General features: G+C 41.7%; 1 protein-coding gene across 2 annotated transcripts; it reads right to left on the bottom strand.

The window, feature by feature from the left end:
* Positions 1–4,968: 4,968 nt before the first annotated feature.
* Igll5 (immunoglobulin lambda like polypeptide 5) lies at positions 4,969–16,261 on the bottom strand. 2 transcript variants are annotated; one of them, XM_071609191.1, is made up of 3 exons: positions 15,881–16,261; positions 6,855–6,976; positions 4,969–5,401 (listed from the first exon to the last, which is right to left on the bottom strand). In XM_071609191.1, the coding sequence occupies exons 1-3, from the start codon at positions 16,090–16,092 to the stop codon at positions 5,049–5,051; spliced, it is 687 nt and encodes a 228-aa protein (XP_071465292.1). In that variant the 5' UTR covers positions 16,093–16,261; the 3' UTR covers positions 4,969–5,048. The 2 variants fall into 2 exon arrangements, with proteins under 2 accessions (XP_071465292.1, XP_071465294.1); XM_071609193.1 differs by having other exon boundaries at positions 6,855–6,973.
* Positions 16,262–25,261: the final 9,000 nt, after the last annotated feature.

Raw genomic sequence — 25,261 nt, 5'->3', positions numbered from 1 at the left:
CAACATGGACTTGCTGAAAAGGGGCTTATAAACTGCTTTATGAAGAGTTTGTAATTAGGCATTCAAAATATGCTACCATCCATTCAGTAACCATGTGTGCCAACTGTCTTGTAGTACCATGACAATGAAATAACTTGTTGAAATTAATCATGGAATAAATATAGAGCAAAAAATGCAAAGAAGAGATATTTTCACCGAGTATTTAAAATTAGTATGAAAAGTATATTTTAAAAGAACTAACAAATTGTAATAATATTCAAAATGCAATATTTGAGTCCTATTTGTGCTTAGCAAAAACTATATCAACACTTTGTTTCCAAATCCTATGACTTTTCTGAGGACAAATTTAATTTTATTATTGTGAATGTTATTCAAACCATAACTCCGTTAGGCGTTAGATATTTCAAAATATCTGATTTCCTCTTAAACACTAACCCTGTGCCTTCCATTTCTGATTTCATCTTCAGCACTAACCCTGTCCCTTCACTTAAAGGAAGTTCAGTGAAGTTCAATTCCCCCCAAATTACTGAAAAATATCAAATTGAATTTTTTAAAGGTCTGAAAGAAACAAGAGTTTAATAAGATGCTGACCTTGGTTTCTGTTCCTCTCATCATTTCCTTGAAGGATCTTAACTCAGCTAACCATTTTTAATTAGGCAAAAGTTTGTTGAATTTTGTTGATACTTGCCCTCAAGCAGCTTTGAACTATGAATAAATATACCTGAGCAGCTAGCTATGACAGAGGGCAAGATGGAAGCACCCAACAGAGAATAATATGAACCAATGTTCTTTTTCCTGGAAGTGTCTTACTCTGATTTTTTTCTACTCCTTCTCATTTGCAGGCCCCACTCCTTTGCCATAGGAATGAACTCACCACCTGGACTGGCCCATCAGGGAACTCAAACTTCCCCAAAGTAACAAAGGATTCAAGGTGAAGACCTGTTCCATATGGAGACCACCCAAGTCCTGCAGTGGCTGACTGCTGTGAAAGAGAAATGTCTCTCCATCTGACATCAAGAACCAAACAAGCCAGATATATATACAAAATTTCTTCTTTGATATAAGGAAGGCAAGGAAGAACAGAACAGGGAGGAAGAGCATGAGAAGAAGACCACCATTAAATAGGGATGAGAGGGGGGAGGGAAAGGGAGAGAGAAGGGAAATTGCATGGAAATGGAAGGAGACCCTCATTGTTATACAAAATTACATATAAGAGGAAGTGAGGGGAAAGGGAAAAAAACCAAGGAAGAGAAATGAATTAAGGTAGATGGGTTAGAGAGAGAAGATGGGAGGGGAGGGGAGGGGAGGGGGGATAGTAGAGGATAGGAAAAGCAACCCATATAATCCCTTGGTGCATGGATGGCAAGTGCTCATAAATGGAGTGAACATGGTTCAGGAAGATGATACTTTCAGTACAGGCTGCCATCCTGCTTCATGAGCAAGAAGTGAAAATGCTGTTGCCTAGTCTGTGCACATTTGGGGAGGAAAGGGAATTTTGTATTGTCATTCTCTAAATGAATACATTACCTTGCCAAATTGTCTGACCACCTTGTTTACTTTTGATCAAGGATCTCACAAAACTAATGATATAGAAAAGAATCCTTTGGTAGCTGCTACTATTTCTATATTCCTTGTGATGATACACCTCATATGCATAGTATGTGGTTTTTCACCTGCATTGTCTTAGGCATATCTGTTCTTCAACAATATATCTGGTGCTGCAGAAAGGGAAACAATGAGACTGTTAACGCCCTGGGGTGCAGCTCAGTGGTAGAGCACCTGCCTGCCTTGCACAAGGCCCAGGTTTCAGTTCCCAGCCCTATAAAATAGAATGTTATGCTTATAATAGACTAAGAACTTGAAAATAGATTTTCAAAGAGTAGATTGAAGTCTGATCAGGGCCAATCACTCAACCCTGCCCACCCCAACTTCATTCTTCAACTGTGCCCATTCTTAAACTGTGGACTGTGTCATATGTATAAGGTTTTTTTTTTTTTTTCCAGGGCTGGGGATGGAACCGAAGACCTCGTGCATGCTAGGCATGCACTCTGTCACTGAGCTACATCCCCTGCCCTGTATGTGCTTTTATTATCAAGCATTCTCCACATCTGTGCTACCTAATTGTAGGAAATATTTTTCATTTCTTTGCTTCACATGAGCTCAGAGAGTCTTTTAAGAATAACCAAAACTTAAGTTTCAGTAGGTGAGGGCTTGGTAGACTTGGACATATAATTCTTGAAGTCTCCATGGAAACGTCAGTTCCCAACTCTTTTCAGACATGGGATCATTCTGCAGTCCCACTTCTTGCCTGGGGAGACCATAAACAAGAACTTGGTTCCTGAGCTATAGAACTCAATGTGGTTCTGTTACAAAACACAGAGACTTGATTGGCCTTTGTCTTGGTACAGTAGCTCCAAGCTTGGAAGAAATACACCACAAGGAGACATTAGATCTTGCAGCATTATTTCATCTCATTTGTACCTTTTCTCTTTGATTTTGCAATCTTAGAGGATCCGAATAAGAGGTGGTAAAAGTCAGGGTTATAGATTTCCTGCTGGCATTGTTAGAAATTATGAAAATGGAAAAACAATAGAGGCTAAAAAAAATATGGCCTAGAATTGCAACATTTTCAAAAATACCATACTTTAAACATTTCTGTCAGGCTCCAAAGCAAAATTTTTTAATATGGTTTGGGTTTCAATTTGAGCTGTCACATTGACGGACTGATATGGGTGGGAGGTTTTGGACTGAGGGTTATTTTGTTATTTACTAATAAATGAGATTTCTTCATCACAAAAAAATATCACAGCATTTCTTTTTAATATTTGGCTTAGAAAAAATTGGTGCTCCCCAACAGATGACAAAGTCCAATTTCTCATGCTTTTGTAAAGATTGTTTTTTTTTTTCATTTGTTTTCAGACAGAAAGGAGACTGTCCTGAGCTGCTCCCCACATAGAATCTGAGTTGCTCTTTGTCCCCGTATGGAGTATTGTTTTCCTCTCAGTGATATATGCAATGTTCAAGTGAATTGGCTACTGAGACATGAAGCGATTCATGAGGTCCCCTGAACCATTTGCTCTGAGGACACATCATGTCCTCCTGCAGATCCAGAAAGTGCCCAGAATTCCACAAAAAATGTGCTGAAACCAGGCAGCTTCATTATAAACTGCACTACCTAGTCACCAAGCTGTGTCATCTCTTGGCATTTTGGTATCAGGATGATAATAGCCTCATAGAATGAGTTTGGAAGTGGTAGAGCTCTCACCTCACATGTGAGATGCACTAGGTTCAATCCTCATCATCACATAAAAATACAATAAAGGTATTGTGTTCATATACAACTAAAAATATTTTTTAAATGAGTTTGGAAGTCTTCCCTCCTTTTCTATTTCATGGAATAATTTGATGAGTATTGGTATTAATTCTTCTTTGAAGGTCTTATAAAACTCAGCAGAGAATCCATCTGGTCCTGGGCTTTTCTTGGCTGGTAGGCTTTTGCTGGTGTCTTCAATATCATTGCTTGAAATTGGTCTGTTTAAATTGTGTATGTCCTCCTGATTCAGTTTGGGCACATCATATGCCTCTAGAAATTTGTTTTTGAGATTATCTATTTTATTGGAGTATAAATTTTCAAAATAGTTTCTAACTATCTTCTCTATTTCAATAGTGTTTGTCATGGTATTTCCTTTTTCATCATGAATTTTAGTAATTTGAGTTTTGTCTCCTTTTCATTAAGTGGCTAAGTGTTTATCAATTTTATTTATTTTTTCAAAGAATCAGCTTTTTGTCAATTTTTTCAATTGTTTCTTTTGTTTCAATTTCATTGATTTCATCCCTGATTTGAATTATTTAACAGGGAAATAATTTTAAATAATCAAAAAGAACTTCTGGCAGGTAAGGATCTTGGAGATTTTCACAATGTTCTCACAACCTATAAAGTCTGCGAACACCAAAATGGACTCCTCTTAGATCTGTCAGAGAATCAGTGGCCACCTCACAGATGATCCACCTTCCACTTTCAGACTCTGCAGACTGCTCTCCACATAACAGCTATGGAGCTCTTGACAAGGTCAATCTGTTCGTGAACAACTTACAGAGCATCCCCTAATTGTTTCTCCCTGTGCTCACCATACTCCTCCCTCCTTCCCCAACCTTGTAAGATCATCTGCCTCTCCAAATTTTCCCTGAGTCTCATCCTGGGTAACAGAATGCTGAAGGACCTGATTTGAAGGGCTCTTACTCACTCACCCCTTTGGGGACGCACATTAGCCAAGGAAAAGCTACTGCTCCAAAGACAAGCAGCCCCTTGCAAGTTTTCCACACTCTTTACCTCATCTCATCCCCTGCCTGGTATTTGATACATATAAAGCTCCCAATTAAATGAAGAAAGAAAAGAAGGAAAGGAAGGAGAAAGGAAAAGAGAAGGGGGAGGAGAAGGAGGTGATGGGCCAATGCATGTAGTGAGTGGGTGAATTGTGGGTGCATGATTGAGTAGGTATTTGAGTGAGTGAATGGATGGATGGTTTGGTGGGTGGGTAAATCCAAACCAGGAGAAGCACAGAACTTTGGTGTTTATATGTAAAGGGACTGAACTCAGTACCTGGATTCTAATCCCAGCTCTGAACTGGGGTACGACCTTGGGCCATTAATGTTTTTAAGCCTCATCCCCTCAGAACAGGGCAGGGAGAGAATGTAACTCAGGAGATTCTGGCCCAGACAAATCCATCTAGAAAGGAGGCAGGGAGTGGAGGACCCTGTTTTGCGGTGGGGGCAGAAATGGAGGAAAAGAGAACAGAGGGACAGATGACTGTTGCCTGGTGTTGCCTCTAAGAGACCATGAAACTCTCCCCCAGAGCTACTTTCCCAGTGTGTACTAAGATTCTTCCTTACCACCCTAAAACTTCTGGGGAGGATTGCATATGAAATATAAGATAGAGTAGAATTTCTGATTGACAATGGAACCTTTTATTGAGCATTTATTGGTTGCAGGGAAAGGGCTTGGGATGTTAAGGGTAGGAGGGGGGACCCCTCCCCAGAGTTTTTCAGTTCTAGGTCTCTGCATATGGGGTGAGGGTTGAAGACCAAGAACACTTTGCAAGAGACACATTCTTTTCTACAGTGCTCCCTTCATGTGTGACCTGGCAGGTGTATGTGCCACGAGATATCCACTGGTCAGGTGTCACAGTCAGGTAGCTGCTGGCCGTGTATTTGTTATTTCTCTGTTTGGAGGGCTGGGTGGTCTCCACACCCTGGGTGATGGTGGTGCCATTAGCTTTCCAGGCCACCATCACAGTGCCCGGGTAGAAGTCATTCATCAGACACACCAGTGTGGCTTTGTTGACCTGGAGCTCCTCAGAGGAGGGTGGGAACAGAGTGACCAAGGGAGCAGATTTGGGCTGGTCTGTATGAATAGAAGAGGGAGTATGAGTCACTAGAAGAGATTTTAAGTGTTGGGATCAACACACACACTCCTAAAATCTCTATGACCATTCACAGTGTGGCCATCTTGTCCAACTGAGGACCCTCCTTCCCTCCGCCTTTCCACTTGACACCTCTGAATATTCCTGGAAGTTCTTCCCAATTTACCTCTCCCAGGTTACCTCTACCTGACCCAGTCCCTCCTCTTGCAGCCCCCAGGACAGACTGTGCTCCCTCCCCCTTGGTTTCTGGAGTCTGAGTTTGGAATCTAACCCTCAGCAACTAAGCCCTCATCCCAGTCCAGGGTCCCACCTCCATTTATTCTTCCAGTGTCCAGAGCCTCTGCTGTGAAGTGGGGGTCCCCATTCAGCCTAGAAGGATGGTCCTAATGTATGTGTGGAGGTCCCAAGCCTATGCCCACTACACGGGGATGGGTGGAGGGATGAAGCAGAGCCTATCCTCTGAGAGGACAGGAAGCTCCAGGCCAGTCCACTCAACTCTGCTGGCAAGTGTTGGTTCTAACCAGACAATCCCTGAGGGCTCCTCCAACACTAGTGTCTCCCCTGTCTCCACTGGCCTGATCACAAAGACCCTTCGTCTTGGTTATGTTCTTGGGGCAGACTATGAGATATAGCAGCCCTGCACTCACCCCAGCAGCCTCTGACAACTCCTAATTTTACCTGGAAGTCAGGTATCTCGAACACTCCCCCCATTCATTTCACCATCCCTCATTTAAATGTGCCCCTCAAGGAAGGTGGTAGGCTGACTCACGGACAAGTGAGACATAAGGCCCCAGAGGTAAAGGGTTTCAGGAACAAATGAGTGTCTGCCCTAATGGCCATACTGGGAAGGCCAGACTCTGATTCATCTGCCCCATCTCTAAGTCCATGTCTCCATGGCCCAGCAGAGGTCCAAAGAACTAGAGCCTAGAGTGAGTCAGACGCCTCTCCCTGCCCTCTGATGGTCTATACTTGGGATGACCTCTTGAGTCCCACAGTCTGGGGTCACAGTCCCAGCCATATTTCTGGGCCTCCTATGTGGTCTCCTGGCCTGGATGAGATGAGCATCTGCCCTCAGTCCAGATGCTGGAGGCCCAAGAACTCTCTTTAAGGCCTGGTTTCCCTCACCTCACTAGACTTGGCCCCTAGCCTCCACTTGGCAAATACCCTAGAAGAAGGGAAAGAGCCCCATCCCTGACTAAACCCCCAGCCCAGGACCCTGGGCAGGCTGTATCTCACTGTTAGCATTCTGTTTGGGACCTTCCCGATGGTTACCCAAAGATCACCCACCACCTCCACACTCCATGAAAAAAGATAATGGATAAAACCTTAAGTCTGGGGAGGGCAGAGGGGGGAAAAATCCAAGAAAAAGATAATGAACAGTCCTAAAACAGCAAAGGGGTGGGAAGGTTGGGAAAGGCTGTGAGAGTCACTTACCTAGGACAGTGAGTTGGGTTCCACCACCAAAGATGAACCACGGTGACTGAGGCTCAGACCAAAACCCATGGAACCAGCATCTGGGGCCTGCCCCCTGGGGGCCAGGCTGGAGTGGGAACCTGCTGGGAATGATGAGAATAGAGTGAGCTATGACCCCAGTGGAAGGCAGGTGGGCTATCAGCCAGCTCCCCAGAGGCCTGTCCCGTTGTCCCAAGCAAGTGTCATCCATGGCCTCAGAGTCACCCCACTTTTGCCCTCACCTCCCCCATCTCTGAGATGGTTGATGACGATTACAACATTGGGCACAGTAAGTACTCAGCAAGCCCCTGAGTGATGTGCCTTCTCGGGTGGGTGTGGAATGGCAAGGAGTACTGCACTGGGTCATCTTAGGGCCTCTGAGTCTCCTTTACACAAGTTTCCCATGGTCTATCTGGGCTAGCTTCCTCCCTGGACCCACAAGCACTGAGTCATTCTTGACTTAAGGTGCTCCTATGTGGAGACCCCTCGGCTTTCATTCCTATTCAAAGACGCAGCTCAGTCCCGTCTCATTCCTGAGGCCTTCTCTGATCTTTCAGGGCACTTTTTCCCACCCATCTATCTAGTCATCTCTCTGAGCACAGACCCATATATCTTTACATCCATTGGTCCATCCATCTGTTTATCCATTCATCTATCCATCCATTCTTCAGCCCGTTTGCACCAGGCACTGTTTCACATGCTGAAGATGTGGCAGAATCCCCTTGGCTCTCAATCCCATCTCCCTCTGACACCTCTCAGGTTAAGGCCTATAAGGCCCTCATCATTGTTAAATCCAAGGTCCCTTCCCCATCCCTGTTGTACTGGATATCTCTGAAGGATGCAGCACGAGGTCCTCCCTCTTTCCAAAATTGGTGCAATTACTCTGGAAAGCAGTATAGAGATTCTTCAGAAAACGTGGAATGAAACCACCATTTGAACCAGCTATCCCACTCCTCAGTATATACACAAAGGACTTAAAACCAGCATAATACTCTGACACAGCCACATCAACGTTTATAGCAGCGCAATTCACAATGGCAAAACTATGGAAGCAACCTAGATGCCCTTCAACAGATGTTTGGATAAAGAAAATATTGTATATATACACAATGGAATATTACTCAGCCATAAAGAAGAATGAAATTGTGGCATTTGCTGGTAAATGGATGGCCCTGGAGACTATCATGCTAAGTGAAATAAGCCAATCCCAAAACACCAAAGCCAAATGTTCTCTCTGATACGCAGATGCTAACACACAATAAGAAGGAGGAAGAAAGAATAGAAGTTCACTGGATTAGACAAAGGGAATGAAGGGAAGGGAGGGGATATGGAAATAGAAAAGACAGTAGAATGAATCAGACATAACTTCCCTATGTTCATGTATGAACACATGACTAGTGAAATACCACATCATGTACAAGAATTGGATCCTAATTAGAATAAACCATTCTCCATGTATGTATAATATGTCAAAATATACTGTCATGTATATCTAAAATAATTTTTTAAAAAAACTCTCTTCCTGGGGTATCTCCTCCTTCTCTGGCTTCCCTTTCTCCATGGACCATGCCTGAATTCTAGTCCCCAGACCCACCACTGCCATCCTCCATCATCTCACACTATGCAGTCCAACCACTGTCCATATGGTAAGCCTCAAGACGATCTCAGCTGAAAACCACCTTGGCTCCCCCTGAATTGCCTACTGACCGTCTTCAGCCAGAGGCCCAACAGGAAGCTCAAAATCATGTTTAAATGAGATTTACACCCTTCGTCTACCCAGCTCTCTTGCTGTCTTATCACAATGACCATAAACACTCTTGCTCCCCAGGCTGGAAAACTAGAGTCACTATAGATTCAGACCACAGTAAATCAGTTGTAATTAATGTAATTTTACTGTGGCCTCCCACAGTAAAATGACCTCTCTGTCCTTAGATGCTGCATCTAAACACCCTTTTTGAAGTTAAACTAAAGCTGAAATATTAAGAAAACTAAAATGACTCTCTGAGACTCCAAATCTACAAGAAGATCTAGGTTTTGCCTTTGCTGATTTTAATCAGCAAATCAATTTCTTACAAAGATGCAACATTGAGTTGGTACTAACTGGATGCATGCATCTCTATCAGGAGGTTGCATTTCCACCTTAGAGCTCATCCAGTAAGCAGTAGGAGGCAAATACACAACTTTTTGCTTAAAAATCCTTTTTTGTTTTTAAGATTTTAAAAATATTATACAAGCAATGCAGAAGTGCATTTTAAAAGTTTATATTAGGTTGGCCAGGCATGATGGTACATGCCTGCTGGGGTAGGAGAATTGTGAATTCAGTGCCAACCTCAGCAACTTAGCGAAGCCCTAAGCAACTTAGAAAGACCCTGCTTCAAAATAAGAAAATGTGGCTCAGTGGTTAAGTACCCCTGGGTTCAATCCCTGGTACAAAAAAAATCAGTTAAAAAAAAAAGTATTATATTAAGTTGGAGCACAAAGATCACAAGTTTAAGGCCAGCCTGGGCAATTTTGTGAGAGCTGGTCTTAAAACAGAAAACAAAGAAGGGCTGGGGATGTAGCTCAGTGGTAGGGTTCAGTCCCCAGTACCACAAAAAAAATGAAAAATAAAAGCTACAATATTTATCATTCCATCTCTCTCCTGCTTGTTACATTTCCTTTTTTAAAAAAATTGTGGTAAAACATATATAGCTTATAAGTTTCCACTTTCGCCATTTTTAACTGTCTAGTTCAGTGCATTGTTGTGGAACCATCACCACCACCCATCTCTAGAACTTTTTCATCTCTCTAAATAGAAATTCTGTACCCGTTAAGTAATAACTTATCCCCCACCGCCTGCCACCTGTCCCTTGTGACCTCTACTATACTTTCCATCTGTATGAATTTGCCTACTGTTTAAGTACCTCATATGAGTGAAATTATATAGTCATTGTCCTTTTGAGTCTCCTTATTTCACTTAGCATAACATTAAGTTTCATTGGTGTCACAGAAAATTTTTGAAAATAGTTTTTAATTAAGCGAGACAAAAACATAATAAAATAATTAACAATTAAAACCTGTTAACATTCATCCAAAATCTATTTCCCAAAAACAAAAAGAAACGATTATTAAGCTATGACTAGAAGATATACTTGCTGCTAGGGATGGAACCCAGGGCCTTGCATGTGCTAGCAAGTGGTCAACCACTGAGCTACACCACCATGCAAGCAATAATCACTCTTGACTATGAAATATTACATGCATGCTCATTAAAGTCTGAAAACAAGCCATAACATCCTTTGTCACTTTCATTTATATCATTCTGGAGGTTCTAAACAATGCAATAAGATAAACTGGGAGTATCAATATTAGAAATAAAGATATCAGGTTGAAAGACTACTAAATGAAATAAGAAATCAGTATATTAAAATTGGTGACTTTTGCTGGGCGCTATGTCATTCATCTATAATCCCAGCAACTCAGAGTCTGAGGCTGAAGAATCACAAGTTTGAGGCCAGCCTTGGCAAATTATAAGACCCTATCTCAAAATATAAAAATGAAACGGGCATAGGTTCTACATGGTCCAGCTGGGCCATGGGAAAACTTGTGGACATAGCTCAGCAGTAGAGCCTCCTTGAGTTCAATCCCCAGGACTGGGGGAAAAATGGCAACTTTCTTTTCATAATCAATAGTGAATTAGGTTGTGTAATGGGGTAAATTGCATTCTCAGTAGCAATAGAATAAAAAACACCTAAGAATAGCTTAATAAGAAATATCCAAAACCACCGGGCATGGTGGTGTGTGCCTGTAGTCCCAGCTACTCAGGAGACAGGTGGGAGGATTCTGAAGCCCAAGGGTTGAAAAGCAGCCTGGGAAACAGCAAAATTCCATCTCAAAAAAAAGAGAAGAGATCAAGAAGAAAGAGAAAGAGAGAAAGATGAAAGAAGGAAGAGAGAGAGGGAGGAAGGGAGATGGATGCAAAACCCACATGAATAAAACTATTTTTAAAATTTAAAAAAGTACGCAAGAGATACAAGCCCTGTTACTAGACAGAAAGGACAAATACTATAAAGATTCTAATGATTTCTGAAGCCAGCCAATAAAAGTGATTTACTTATAATCACAATTCTTATTTTCAAAAATAATTACTTATAATCACAATTTTTATTTTCAAAAATAATTGGATTGATTTTAAAACCAAAACTGCCATGAGATGCCATTTCATAGATTGTAGGATGGCTATGAATTTTTTAATGACAAGTATTTACATGGATTTAGAGAGATTATAACTTTTGCACATTGCTAGTGAGAATGTAAAATGGTACAATCTCTATGAATATTATTTTGGTGGTTCCTCAAAAAGTTAAATACAAAGTCATCATATGACCCAGCAATTCTGCTGTTAGGCATATACACAAAAGAATTGAAAACAAGTATTAAAACAAAAACTTGTACACAAATGTTAATAAAAGCGCAAATCTCAATAACCAAAAGTGGAAATTACTCCAAGGTCCATTGACTAATGAATGCATAAACAAAGTGTGATATAGCCATTTAATGGAACATTATTTGTTCATAAAAAAATGAAGTGTTGACACCTACTACACATGGGTAAACCTTGAAAACATTATGCTAAGTTAAATAAGCCAGACTCAAAAGACCATATATTGTATGCTTCCTTCTATATGAAATATCCAGAATAGGTAAAACCATGGAGGCAGAAAGCAGATTAGTGGCTGTCAGGGGCAGTTTCTAATAAATACACCCAAAGCAAACCCTACTCCTAGGTATCTATGAAAACTTAGGTTTAAAAGCAAACTTGTATGCAAATATTTATGCCAACTTTATTTATCATTTCCCCAAATAGAAAACAATCCGAATATCCTTCAACTGGTGAATGGTTAAACCAATCGTGAAGTATTCATACATGAAATATTACCTAGCAAAAAAGTAACAAAATATTGATAAAGGACAAATACTGTAAAGATTCAACATGGATGAATTGCAAAGGTGTTATACTGAGCACAGATCCAAAGGGTTCATAGCTGGAATCCTACTCAGAAAAAAAAGGAAAAAAAAAAACCTGTGATACATCCGACCACCTGGATGCATATCCAGAAAATTAGACTAAGGAGGGGAAAACAAGTCAGTTCCAAAAGGATACATATTGCATGATTCCATTTATAGAACATGGATGGGGATATTGCTCTGAGGTAAAGCATGTGCTTAGGATATGTAAAGCATTGGGTTAAATTCCCAGTAAAACACACAGAGAGACTATTTACAGAATACACACACACACACACACTTTACAAACTGTATGATTCCACTGATACAATATTCTAGAAAAGGCAAAACCATAGGGTCAAAAAGAGACAACTCGATACCATGGTTATGGTATTTGACTACAAAGGGACAAAGGGAAATCGCAGGGACGGGTGTGATAGAAATATTCTGTATTTGATTGAAGTGGTGGATACATGAGTCTGTTGTTCTTTCTAAATTTATACTAATTTTTGCTATACCAAAAAGAATAAATTTTACTTTGTGTACATTAAAATAAAATAGGTAGTAGGACATATTGCAGTTTGTTTCGAAATCTTTATGTCATTACAGACCTCAAAAAAACATTATATTCAATAACTGTTTAGTATTCCCTACCATGGAAGTACCATAGTTTATTTTTGCCTCCCCTATCCTTTGACAATTTGTTTCCACTTTTTCCCCACGGACACATTTATAATATTTAATGGTAGTTTTAATTATTCCCTCAAGATACATTTATAGAATCTTTTCTTGATTAAAAGGAATACACATTTTATAAATCATAAAATTTTATAAATCATAGACAGTGCTATTGGTTCCAGAAATGCAGCCTCCCTCTGACAGTCCATGAGAAAGACCACTCCTTCCCAGTCAGGGTTCTAGTATTCTAGCTTTAAATTCACTCTCTAAGTCTAAAATTAAAGAAGCCTGTTGTACCTTCAAACTTCTACAATCAGGAAAGTAGCTGATGAAACTACTCAGCTGCAAATATGTGCTACCCTTCGTATAAAAGGAAAAATAACTTTGAGGGTAGAACTATGTAAGTCCAGAGGCCAAAGCCTCAAGACCAGAGGTAGAGTTGCAAATCCTAGAAAACTATTACCAGTCTTTAAAATGTAATGAAATTTGCCTGACTGAATTTCTGATATTGTCTGATATTTGTGGCTTCTTTTTTTCCTCCCATTTTCTCTCCAACTTAACCCAGAATATATAAAACTGGTGTTCTGTGCCTGCCTGTCCCACCAATGTAATAAAGGTGTAAGATGGAGAAAGTGAGGGAAGGAGGGAAAGAGAGAAAGAAGAAAAACAAGAAAGACATTCACAGATGGAGAGGAATTTTGCCTTAAGATGTATCATATGCAGAGTATCATCCTCATATGATTAAAAAAATGAGATTTGAGACTTTTGAACTGATGACATTTAACTGAGATTTTGGACTGAGTTAATAGTATAATAGCATGAGACTTTTGGAAATTCCAGGATGGAGTTGTAACATGAGTGAAATGTGTTGGGATGGAATGAACACATTGAGCATGTGAAAAAATAAGTAAATCTCAGGGGATCAGGGGACTGACTGCTGTGAATAAAAAAAAAATGGTCTTCTGAAAAATAAAAATTAGAAAATTCACTACATTCATAGGAATCTTGGCAACTGGTCACTGCCTGGACCTGCGCCTCATCCCCTTTCCCAGGTGTAGGCTGTGGTCCCAACCCACTTCTCTGAACCCCTGCCACCACCCTGTCTCTGTCTTCTACCTTTGACTGGTTCCTGGAATTGGCTTCTCACCAGCCTCTCATCGTAAGTCAACATTTTCAAAATGCAAGTCCGACCCTGGCCGCCCCCTGTTTAAATCCTTCCAACTCCTGCTCCTGGACTGCAAGACAAAGGCTGGGAGTTCAGGAACTTTGCAAGCCACAGCCCCTGCCCATGGGGAGCTCCCTCCTGCAGTTGGAGCCCATGTTCCACACTCTGCCCACTGCTGTTTTCGCATGGTGCTCCTATCACCAGCCAGAGCCCCTCCACCTGTGAGACCTGATTGGGCATCCACAACGTAGAAAGAATAACCTCCTCCTTTATTGCCCCTGAACAGGACCATTGGTCTGTCCCCAAGACTAGTCAGGTCCCCTTGGCTCAGGCCCACCCTCTCTGTTTCCCCAGGTCTAACTCCCAGGAAATGTTTACAGATAAATCAGTAAGAGAACATTCTTGGAGAAGACTAAGCCAAGCCCTCACTCCCCTCACAGTATTATTTGCAGAATACTCCTTCTCTTGGACCATTTTGTTTAAAATACAGAACCTGCCAATATGGTCACGCACTTTCTTAACTGCCCATCAAGACATCAGGGGGTGAGGAGCAGTGGCACACAACTATAATCACAGCTACTTGTGAGGCTGAAGTGAGAGGATCCTGAGTTCCAGGCCAGCCTGGACAACTTAGCAAGACTCCCCTAGAAAGAGAGAGAGAGAGAGAGAGAGAGAGAGAGAGAGAAATGGGTAGTTCTTGCTTCTCCCTGTTGTATTTCCTTTACCTTCTGGATCTGACCCTTTATCTATTAAATTCTGCCTGGGCACCACAAAATCCTCCCTGGAGTCTCCCGAATTCCAGATCCCCACCTTGCCCACCCATTTAAGTCTAGTCATGTTGCTCCCTTGTAAATATTCCCCAGGACTCTCCCAGATGAAGTGTGTGCTCCCAGGATAGGACCTCTGGGTCTGGGCCTGGCTTTCTGCCCAGCCTCCTCTCAGACTACCTTCATCCCAAGACCCACCAGATGCAGCCCTGCCAACCACCAGGAGTTTCCTGAGAGTTCTACACCTGCAATACCCTTTCCCAGGTGGAATCCTCTACCTGTTTTCTATTCTAGGTCAGTCTCTGTCCTGCAGGCAACACACCTGTGACTATCATCTCGCTGGGTCTCCTGTCACTGTGAGTTGGGGTAAATCTTGTTCCTTCAGAAAACCAGCCCTGGCAGAGAACCTGACGCTGATTGGGACTGTTTGCTCAACAGTCCCTGCAGTACGTTGAGTCCCTCACCCTGGCCATACCACAGGTGCTGACCCAACCTCCATGGTAGAACTCCTAATGTAGCAGAGAGCCAGCTCATCCAGTTGGAGCCTCTCACTATGACAACCCTACATCCTCTGGGCAGGTACTAGACTGCACGGTCCTTGCCCAATTAGAATTCCTCGCTTAGATGAACTCATCAACTCCACCAGCTTATAGGAAGGAAACAGCAAAGAGCTGGATGAATCAAGCTCAGGTCTTGGGGTCTTTGCCCATGATCTGTGTGACCTTAGGTAGCTCACCCCACTTCTCACCTCTCTGACCTCTACCCTCATCTGTAAAAAGGGAATAACAGCAGATCCTGCCTTGAGGGGCCACTGAGGGGGAGGTTCTTCCCCTTCAATGATTAGCAGCCACCAGTGGTGTTGTACCAGAGAGTGTCATAAATGGATCAGATACTCAGTATTTTGTCCACGGACTTTCCACCACAAACAGAGGGGAGGGGGCTCAGGTCATATCATAAATTGGGACATGCTGCGCCCCACACATAACCTACCCTGGGATTTTCCCTGGGAGGACTTGAGATCCTGGAGAAAGGGACGGACATTCGCTGAGGGTCTGATTACCTGGGGACTATGTGGAAGGCATCACCTGCAACACCAGCTAGTGCTCTGGACTGCCACCACCTGCCACCTGCCACAGACATTACCAGCACCTCCTTATCTGCCTTACTCAAAGGACTGGGAGGAAGCCAGTGAGCCACTTGCCTTGATGCATAATTTAAGGAGAGCCAGAAGACTGACAAGTCAAGATAAAAAGTATCTTAACACAACATTTAAAAGTAATAAGTATTACAAGCAGCCCTGGCAGAGAACCTGACCAGGATCCTGTCTCAGGCTGCTCCTTCCTTCCCACCCCTCTGGTCATTCATTCCTGTCCAGAACAATAGGGTCCCCCACAACACACGTGGCCCATTACCTGCCCCACAGTTTCTGCAGGCTGGAGGGGCTGCTTCCTGCTCGGGCTCTGAGGCCTGGATCCCTGCTCCATGGTACTGCTGTTGGGGGCAGAAGATCCTGGGCACCTACAGCCAGGCCCAGAAGCAATAGCTGCAGAAGGGCCCTGCACTGCCTGGGGCCAAGGCATAGCCCCCCAGGGACAGTGCCCATCTGGCCTGTCCTGGGTTTCATCCGTCGTCAGGAACAAAGGCACTTCTGGCCCCAAGAGCTGTGTGGGTTTCCTGGAGAGGATGCCCCTGGTCCTCTTGCTGGCAGCGGCCACTCAAATGCACCCACACAGGTCTATGTAGTCAGTCCTTGCCCTGAAGGCTTTGGTCCCTGCCCCCAGCCTGTCCCCCTGCAGGGCCCATGGCCGTTAACTCTAAGGGTCTTTCCCGGAGAAACATCTGCTAACTGTTTTGCTGTGGTCAGGATTTGAGCTCAACTGCTTCCCATCACAGGGGCTGTCTTGGCCCCACCTCCAGGGCCCCAGGTGGGACAACTCTTGGCCCCTGTTCCCCAGTTCCCCAAGGACATCTTGGGTCTGTGGGGGATGTTCTTGTAGGCTCAAGGGGCTGTAGACAGTGGCTGAGTCCCTGCAGAACAAGATTCCCCAGAGAGCTTGAGTTCAAGGGATGGGGCAGGATTGGGATGCTTCTGACCAGCAGGGAGTAGGGGATATATGGTGAGAGAAGGGTCCCGTGGTTAAGAATACTTGCATTAGACTTGGAACTGCGAGAGAGAGAAGGGGGCTTTTCAATTCATTTTGCAATCCATTTTTGCATCTAGCACTAGGATTTACACACAGCAGGCGGGGCTTTCTAGGGGGTATGTGAATGAATGGACCAGTATTACTTACCAGCTTCCTAAGCCTCTTCCTCTGTGCCAAGGCTCCTGCATGGGAAGCTCATGCCCACTGGGGCTCCCTGGCTAGGGGAGTCACCAAGGGTCTACAGGTCAGGTCCCTTGTCAGTGGGGCTCCTGCTCTAAGGGAAAAGGTGTTTGAATGAGATTAGCATTTAAATTGGTGAATTTTGACTTTCCCAGCGAATCAACTCTTGGTGAAGTCAATGATTTCCATTGGCCTCCATCACCTCCTGGGCAAATGCAAACACCTTTTAACAAGGCTGTTCTATGTAGTTGCATTTGAACCTTTCAAAGTGTAGTCTGTAGGCTGGTAGCAACAACATCACCTGGAAGCCTATAAAGAATACCACATTTCAGCACCTTCCTAGACCTCCTGGATCTGAATCTACTTTTTTTTTTTTTTTTTTTTTTTGGTACCAGAGATTGAATTCAGAGGCACTCGACCATTGATCCACATCCCCAGCCCTTTTTTGTATTTTATTTAGAGATAGGGTCTCACTGAGTTGCTTAGGGCCTCGCCATTACTGAGGCTGGCTTTGAACTCATGATCCTCCTGCTTCAGCCTCCTGAGCCACTGGGATTATGGGATTACAGGATTATCACCATGCCTGGCTTGAGCCTACATTTTGATATCTGGTGTAAAATGTTGGTGGTGGCAAAAGTTCTGGGACCTGGTCATATCAGACCCTGAGGGCCAGAGCCCACCTTGCTTCAGGTAGGAGGGCAGAGGGGAAGCCCTGAGAAATGTCATGAACCCCGGGAGATAAGCCCTGCTCAGAGCCACAAGGAGCCCTTTGACATGACAGGGTCACATTTGCACAAGACCTACACAAATGACAGTGCCTGAGAGCCCTGCCCAGCTGTGGGCAGGGACAGTGCTCTGAGATCTCTCCACTGAGACCTGGACCCCAATCCTGCTCTCCCACTTCACTTTTTGCACAGATGCAGCCACCCTCACCCTGCCCACAGGCTAGCCCTGTAGCACCCTGAGCTGGGCCTGCCTCAACCCCTGAGTCCAGCCCAGCCACAGCCCCAGGGGTGGCACCCTAGGGACTAGGCTCTTCACTCTCAAGTCCCATCTCCTCTCCCTCCTTACAGGCTTTGTGTCAGTGGTCCCAGGACAAATGGACACAATCACCTTTTCTTTTTTTTTTAATTTCTGCATATTTTTAGTGGTGCATTATAGTTGTACATAATGGTAGGATTTGTTGTTACATATTTGTACAATATAACTTAGCCAACATCATTCCCCAATACCTCTCCTTTCTCTCCTCTCCTTCTTTTGGTCCCTTTCCTCTATACTGATCTCCCTTCAATTTTCATGAGACCCCCTCCCACCTTTCTTTTCTTTTTCCTCTCTAGCTTCCACATATGAGAGAAAACACACAACCTTGACTTTCAGTTTGACTTATATTTCTTTTTTTTTATTTGCTTTGATTAGTTACACATGACAGTACAGTGATCTTGACATATCATACTTTTGAATCAGATGGGGTATAATTTCTCATGTTTTCTGAGTGTACAGGTTGCAGAATCACATTGGTCATGCAATCACGGTATACATACAGCAATACTAATGTGTATTTTATTCTGCTGACCTTCCTTTCCTCCCTTCCCCTCCCCTCCCCTCCCATCACTTCTCTCTACCCAATCTAATGTGACACACTTCTTTTTTTTTCTCATATTGTCATACATGTATTCTGTATAACGATGAGGGTCTCCTTCCATCTTCCATGCAATTCCCCTTCTCCCTACCTTTCCCTCCCTATTTAGTGATAATCTTCTTCTCAAGCTCTTCTTCCCTACCCCATTTTGAGTCACCCCCCTTATATCAGAGAAGACATTCGGCATTTGTTTTTTAAAATGGACAGAATGTAGAGACCATTGTGTTAAGAAATATAAGTCAAACTTCACTTAGCATAATCTGCTCTAATGCCATCCATTTCCCTGCAAATGCCATGATCATGTTATTTTTTAGTGCTGAGTAATATTCCATTGTGTATATGTGCCACATTTTTTTATCCATTCATCCATTGAAGGTTATCTAGGTTGGTTCCACAGTCTAGCTATTGTGAATTGTGCTGCTACAATCATTGATGTGGCTGTGTCCCTGTAGTATGCTGTTTTTAGGTATTTTGGGTACAGTCTGAGAAGAGGAATAGCTGGGTCAAATGGTGGTTCCGTTCCCAGATTTCCAAGGAATCTTCATACTGCTTTCCAAATTGGCTGCACCAATTTGCAGTCCCGCCAGCAACATATGAGAGTACCTTTTTCCCCACATCCTCGCCAGCACTTGTTGTTGTTTGACTTCATGATGTCACAACCTTGACTTTCAGTTTGACTTATATTTCTTAACACAATGGTCTCTACATTCTGTCCATTTTCCTGCAAATGCCATAATTTAATTTTTCTTTATGGCTGAATACAATTCCATTGTGTACTCATATACCACATTTTCTTTGTCCATTCATCTACTAATGGACATAGGCTCGTTCCATAGTTTGGCTATTGTGAATTGTGCCGCTATACACATGGGTGTATGCGTGTATCACTGTAGTATGATGACTTTAATTCATTAGGATAAATACCAAGGAGTGGTATAGCTGGGTCATATGGTGGCTCCACTCCTAGATGTTTGAGGAACCTCCATACTGATTTCCACAGTGAGAGTACTAATTTACACTTCCTCTTTCTCCACATCCTCTCCAGCATTCATTATTATTTGTATTCTTGATGATGAAGACCATTCTGATGGGTGTGAGATGAAATCTCAGCGCAGTTCTGATTTGCGTTTGCTAATGCTGTTGAATATTTTTTTCATATATTTGTTGGCAATTTGTATTTCTTCTTTTGAGAAATGATTTATTCATTTTCCCATTTATTGGGTTATTTGATTTTTTTTAATATAAAGTTTTCTGAGTTCTTTATATATTCTAGATATTAATCCTCTGTTAGAATAGTAGCTAGCAAAAATTTTTTCTCTCATTCTGTAGCTTCTCCCTTCATGTTCCTAATTGTTTCCTTTGCCTTGCAGAATTTGATGCTGCCCAGTTTCTTAACTCTTGACATTACTTCCTGAGCTTTAGGAGTCCAATTGAGAAAGTCATTGTCTGTGCCCCAAAGCTGAACTGTTGACCTTACGTTTTCTTCTAGGGGTTGCGTAGTTTCTGGTCTAATTCCTAGGTCTTTGATTCATTTTGAGTGGATTTTTATGCAGGGTGAGAGATTAGGGTCTAGTTTCCTTCTTCTACATAGAGATGATCGGTTCTCCCAGCACCGTGTGTTTAAAAGGCTGCCTCCTCCCGTGTGCGTGTTTGGCACCGTTGTCAAGGATCCAATGACGGATGTATAGCAGTTTTTCAGGCAGAGGGCAAGACTGATTATCTCCCACCCAATTACCTTCCCAGCAGAGGCTGGCTGAGGCCATGGAAGCAGCTCCATGCAGGACCCACAGTGACCCCAGTCAGAGGATCAGTGAGACCAGCACCCCGAGATGACCTCCTCCACTCTCTACCTCTTCCTGCCCTGCCAACACCACTGGGAAGAGAGGGACCCCCAACCCACGGCCTACCTGATGGCCCCTGATAGCAAATGACCAGTGGGAAGAGACAAAAAACAATACCAGCACCAGGGGAGACTTTGAGTAGTCTGAGTTACATGTGCTAAATAAGACTACATGGAGGCTAAGCAGAGCTCTCAGAAATGTCTATGTCAGAAGCCACTAAGCACAAGCACAGATACAGAGGCTCGGATGTGCAGACTCTTTTCCCTGATGCCTGCCTGCTTTGGTTGGGATGTGTCTTGAGTGTATTCCGAAAGGTTCATGTGCTAGAAGCTTCCTCCCCAGTGTGAAGATGTTGACTGGTCGTGGAACTTTTTAAGAGGTGGGGCCTAGTGTAGTGGAAGGTAATTAGGTCCTTGGGGGCATCACCCTCAGAAGGGCTTGATCCTAGTGTTGTGAGCTAGTTCTCTCTAAAGAGGGTTCTTATAAAGTAAGGCCATCCCATGTACCTGGACCCTTTGCATGTGCTTGGTTCTCTGTTTCTCTACTATGCTGCAAAACAGCCAGGATGCTAATGCCATGCTATTTGGACCCTTCAGCCACTGGAATTGTGAGCCAAATAAACTTTTTTCTTCATAAAGTACCCAGCCTTGGGTGCTTGATTGTAGCAACAGAAAACAAATTAACACATTGCCCATGTTACACCCCAGGAGGTTCTCTCTCAGGTTCATATAGATAGTGACTTCAGAGCACAATCTCAATTTTAAAAATAAATTTTGAGCATTAAAAACAAAAGTAAAAACTTTATTTTAAAAAAATAAATGACAGCAGAATGCATTACAATTCTTATTACACATATCAGCACAATTTTTCATATCTCTAGTTGTATATAAAGTATGTTGACACCAATTTGTGTCTTCATACATGTACTTTGGATAATGATGTCCATCACATTCCACCATCCTTGCTAACCCCCTGCCCCGTCCCTTTCCCTCCCACTCCTCTGCTCTATCTAAAGTTTGTCTATTCCTCCCATGCTCCCTCTCCCTGCCCCACTATGAATAAGCCTTCTTATATCAGAGAAAACATTCAGCATTTGTTTTTTGGGATTGGCTAACTTTGCTTAGCATTATCTTCTTCAATGCCATCTATTTACCTGCAAATGCCATGATTTTAATCTCTTTTATTGCTGAGTAAAATTCCATTGTGTATATATGCCACATTTTTTAATCCATTCATCCACTGAAGGGCATCTAGGTTGGCTCCACAGTTTAGCTATTGTGAATTGTGCTGCTATAAACATTGATGTGGCTGTGTCCCTGTTGTATGCTGTTTTTAAGTCTTTTGGGTATAGACTGAGGAGCGGGATAGCTGGGTCAAATGATGGTTCCATTCCCATATTTCCAAGGAATCTCCATACTGCTTTCCATATTGGCTGCACCAATTTGCAGTCCCATCAGCAATGTATGAGTGTACCTTTTTCCCCACATCCTTGCCAACACTTATTGTTGTTTGTATTCATAATAGCTGCCATTCTGACTGGAGTGAGGTGAAATCTTAGAGTAGTTTTGATTTGCATTTCTCTAATTGCTAGAGATGAGGAACATTTTTTATATATTTGTTGATTGATTGTATATCCTCTCTGAGAAGTGTCTGTTCAGGTTCTTGGCCCATTTGTTGATTGGGTTATTTGAGGGGTTTTTTGGTGCTTAGGAAAGTCAAAGTCTTTACAATGCCTTCCAAGCCCTCAACCTGCACCCAACCCTTTTCCTCCCGTGTGTACACTCACTGATCTTACTCTTTTTAAAAAACTGATCTTACTCTTTATAGCAGCACAATTCACAATAGCTAAATTATGGAACCAACCTAGGTGCCCTCCAGTAGAAGAATGAATAGGGGAACTTTGGTATATATACACAATGGAATACTACTCAGCATTAAAAGAGAATAAAATCATGGCATTTGCAGGTAAATGGATGAGGTTGGAGAATACAATGCTAAGTGAAGCAAGTCAATCTCAAAAAACCAAAGGCTGAATGTTTTCTTTGATATGAGGATGCTGACTCATAAGGGCGATTGGCAGGGGGAGGTCTGGAAGGAATGGAGGAACTTTAGATAGGGCAAAGGGGAGGGAGGGGAAAGGAGGAGGGGGGGGGGTCAGGATTGATGGTGCAATGAGTTAGACATCATTACCCTAAGTACATGTATGAAGACACTAATGGTGTGAAAATACTTTGTGTACAATCAGTAACTTGAGAAATTGTGCTTCATATGTGTAATTTGAAATGAATTGCATTCTGTAATCATTTATAACAATTAGAATACATAAATAATTTAATTTAAAAAATAACTATCCAGGATTGGGTTGTGGCTCAGTGGTAGAGTACTCACCTAGCATGTGTGGGGTGCTAGGTTCGATCCTCAGCACCACATAAAAATAAAATAAAGGTATTGTGTTGAACTATAACTAAAAACAAAATATTAAAAAAATAAGCATCCTTTTCAAACAAAATGAAATGAAACTAGAAGGCAATAACAAAAGGAAAACAAAATACAGAAATTAAATAACACATTCTTGAACACCATTGGGTCAAAGAAGAAGTTTTAAGTTAAATTAGAAACTACCTTGAAACAAAGGAAAATAAAATAAAAATACCAAAACTTATGGGATGCAGAAAAATCAGTACTAAGAGGAAATAAGGGCAGTAAATATCTATATTGTTGAAAGAAAGATCTCAAATGAATAGACCAACATTATACATCAAATAACTAAAAAAAAAAAGACAAACTAAGTCTAAAGTTAGCAGAAAGAAGAAAATAATAAAGATAAAAACATAATAATTTTTTAAATTATTAAAGAAGAAGAATCAAATTATTTGAGAGAAATTTCCCTATCCATTCATCTACTGGAGAGCATCTAGCTTGGTTCCATAATTTAGCTATTATGAATTGTGCTGCTATAAAGACTTAAAAACATCATACAGGGACACAGCCACATCAGTGTTTATAGCAGCACAGATGTCTATCACATTCCACCATCCTTATTATAACAAACACTTAGGTAGACTACCTACAAAAAGAAGAACCAAATTATTTTGAGAAATTTCCCTATCCTTTCATCTACTGGAGGACATCTAATTTGGTTCCATAATTTAGCTATTGTGAATTGTGCTGCTATAAATAGATTGGTTTTTAAAAAAGGGTAAGATCAGTGAGTGTACAGAGGGGAGAAAGAGGGTCAGGTGCAGGCTGAGGACTTGGAAGGCATTGTAAAGACTTTGACTTTCCTAAGCACCAAAAAAACAAATCACCCAATCAACATAAATTATTAGGAAAATCAACAAAACTAGAGTTGGATCTTTGAAATGAAAAACAAAATTGACAAACACTTCGGTAGACTACCTTCAGAAAGAAGAATTATTTTGAGAAATTTAGAGAAAAATACTATGATTGATGCCACCAAAACAGAAAATCATAATAGGATATTATGAACAGTTATATGCCAAATGAGTGGACAATATGGAAGAATTGGATAAGTCCTAGAAATATATAACCTACCAAGACTAACTTAAAAAGAGATGAGCAGACTGAACAGATCAATGAAAAAAAAAATAAGGAGATTGAAAACTTCCCAAAAAGAAAAGCACAGAACCAAATGACTTCACAAGTGAATTCTACCAATTATAGAATAAGAATTCCTATCAATCTTTCTTAAATTTTTCTTAAAAGTATATCAGGTAATGCTTTCAAAATTTTGGTTTTGGTGCTTGGGATTGACCCAGAGCCTCACACATGCAGCATTACCCTGATATCAAAATCCAGAGAGACACCACTAGAAAAAAGAAGAAGAAGATAAATGCCTAAGGAAACTAATGCAAAAATCCTTAACAAAATAATAGCAAATTTGACAGAATGTTAAGAGGATCATAAACCATGACCAAATGGGATTTATTTCCAGGGTACAATATACACAAATCAAGCAATGTAATACACCATATAAACAGTATGAAGAATAAAAATCATCTGATAATCTCAACAGACACAACGCCCTTTTTTGATAAAAAATTCAGGAAAAATTAGGTACAGAAGGAATTTACTTCAACACAATGAAGGCCATATCTGAAAATCTTTAGCTGACATCATATTCAGTGGTGAAAAATTGAAAGCTCTTTCCCCTAAGATCTGGAACAAGACAAGGATGCCTACTCTTGCCATTTCTATTCAACATCATACTGGAAGTCCTACTCAGAGCAATTAGTCATGAAAAACAAGTTGAAATTATCCAAATTAGAAAGGAAGAAATAAAGTATATAGGTTTTCAGATGACGGGATCTTCTATGTAGGAAACTCTAAACATTCCACAAAAAAATCCACTGGAACTAATAAATGAATTTAATAATACTGAAGGATACAAAATAAAATACAAAACTCAATTTTTGTTTCTATACTAATAATGTACAATCTGAAAATTCAGAAAATAATCCACTTACAAGAAGATTTAAAACAAAAAATGCTTAGAAATAAATGTAGCCAAATAAAAGAAAGGAATGTATTCTGAAAATCAAACAACATTGATGAAATAAATTATAGCAGACCCACGTGTCTGTGTTGCAAGCCAAGTGTTATGGATATGAGGTGTTCCCTGAGAGCTTATATATGAGACAATGCAGGAATGTTTAGAAATAAAATGATTAAACTATGAGAGCTGTAACCTAATTCATGGATTAACCCATAAAATGGATTAATTGTTTGAATGGATTAATGAGTTGTAACTATAGGGAGATAGGGCATGGCTGGAGGAAGTAGGTCACTGGGAGCATGCCCTTGGGGATTATATTATCCCTGACTCTTTACTCTCAAGCTCTCTCTACCATGTCCTGAGCTGCTTTCCTCTGCCATGCTCTTCCACCATAATGTTCTGCTTCACCTTAGGTCCAAAGCAATGGAGTAAGCCACCATAGGCTGAACCACTCTGAAACCATGAACCAAAAT

Source organism: Marmota flaviventris, chromosome 1 (assembly GCF_047511675.1).
Source record: "Marmota flaviventris isolate mMarFla1 chromosome 1, mMarFla1.hap1, whole genome shotgun sequence".
Classification (NCBI taxonomy): domain Eukaryota; kingdom Metazoa; phylum Chordata; class Mammalia; order Rodentia; family Sciuridae; genus Marmota; species Marmota flaviventris.
This window is presented reverse-complemented; position numbering and strand designations above follow the sequence as displayed.

Coding starts and splice junctions, on each gene's coding strand:
- Igll5 (XM_071609191.1), bottom strand. CDS start 16,092: ATGAAACCCAGGACAGGCCAGATGGGCACTGTCCCTGGGGGGCTATGC. Junction 6,977..15,880: donor CTGCAGAAACTGTGGGGCAG/GTAATGGGCCAC, acceptor CATCATTCCCAG/CAGGTTCCCACTCCAGCCTG. Junction 5,402..6,854: donor AACCCAACTCACTGTCCTAG/GTAAGTGACTCT, acceptor CTATTCATACAG/ACCAGCCCAAATCTGCTCCC.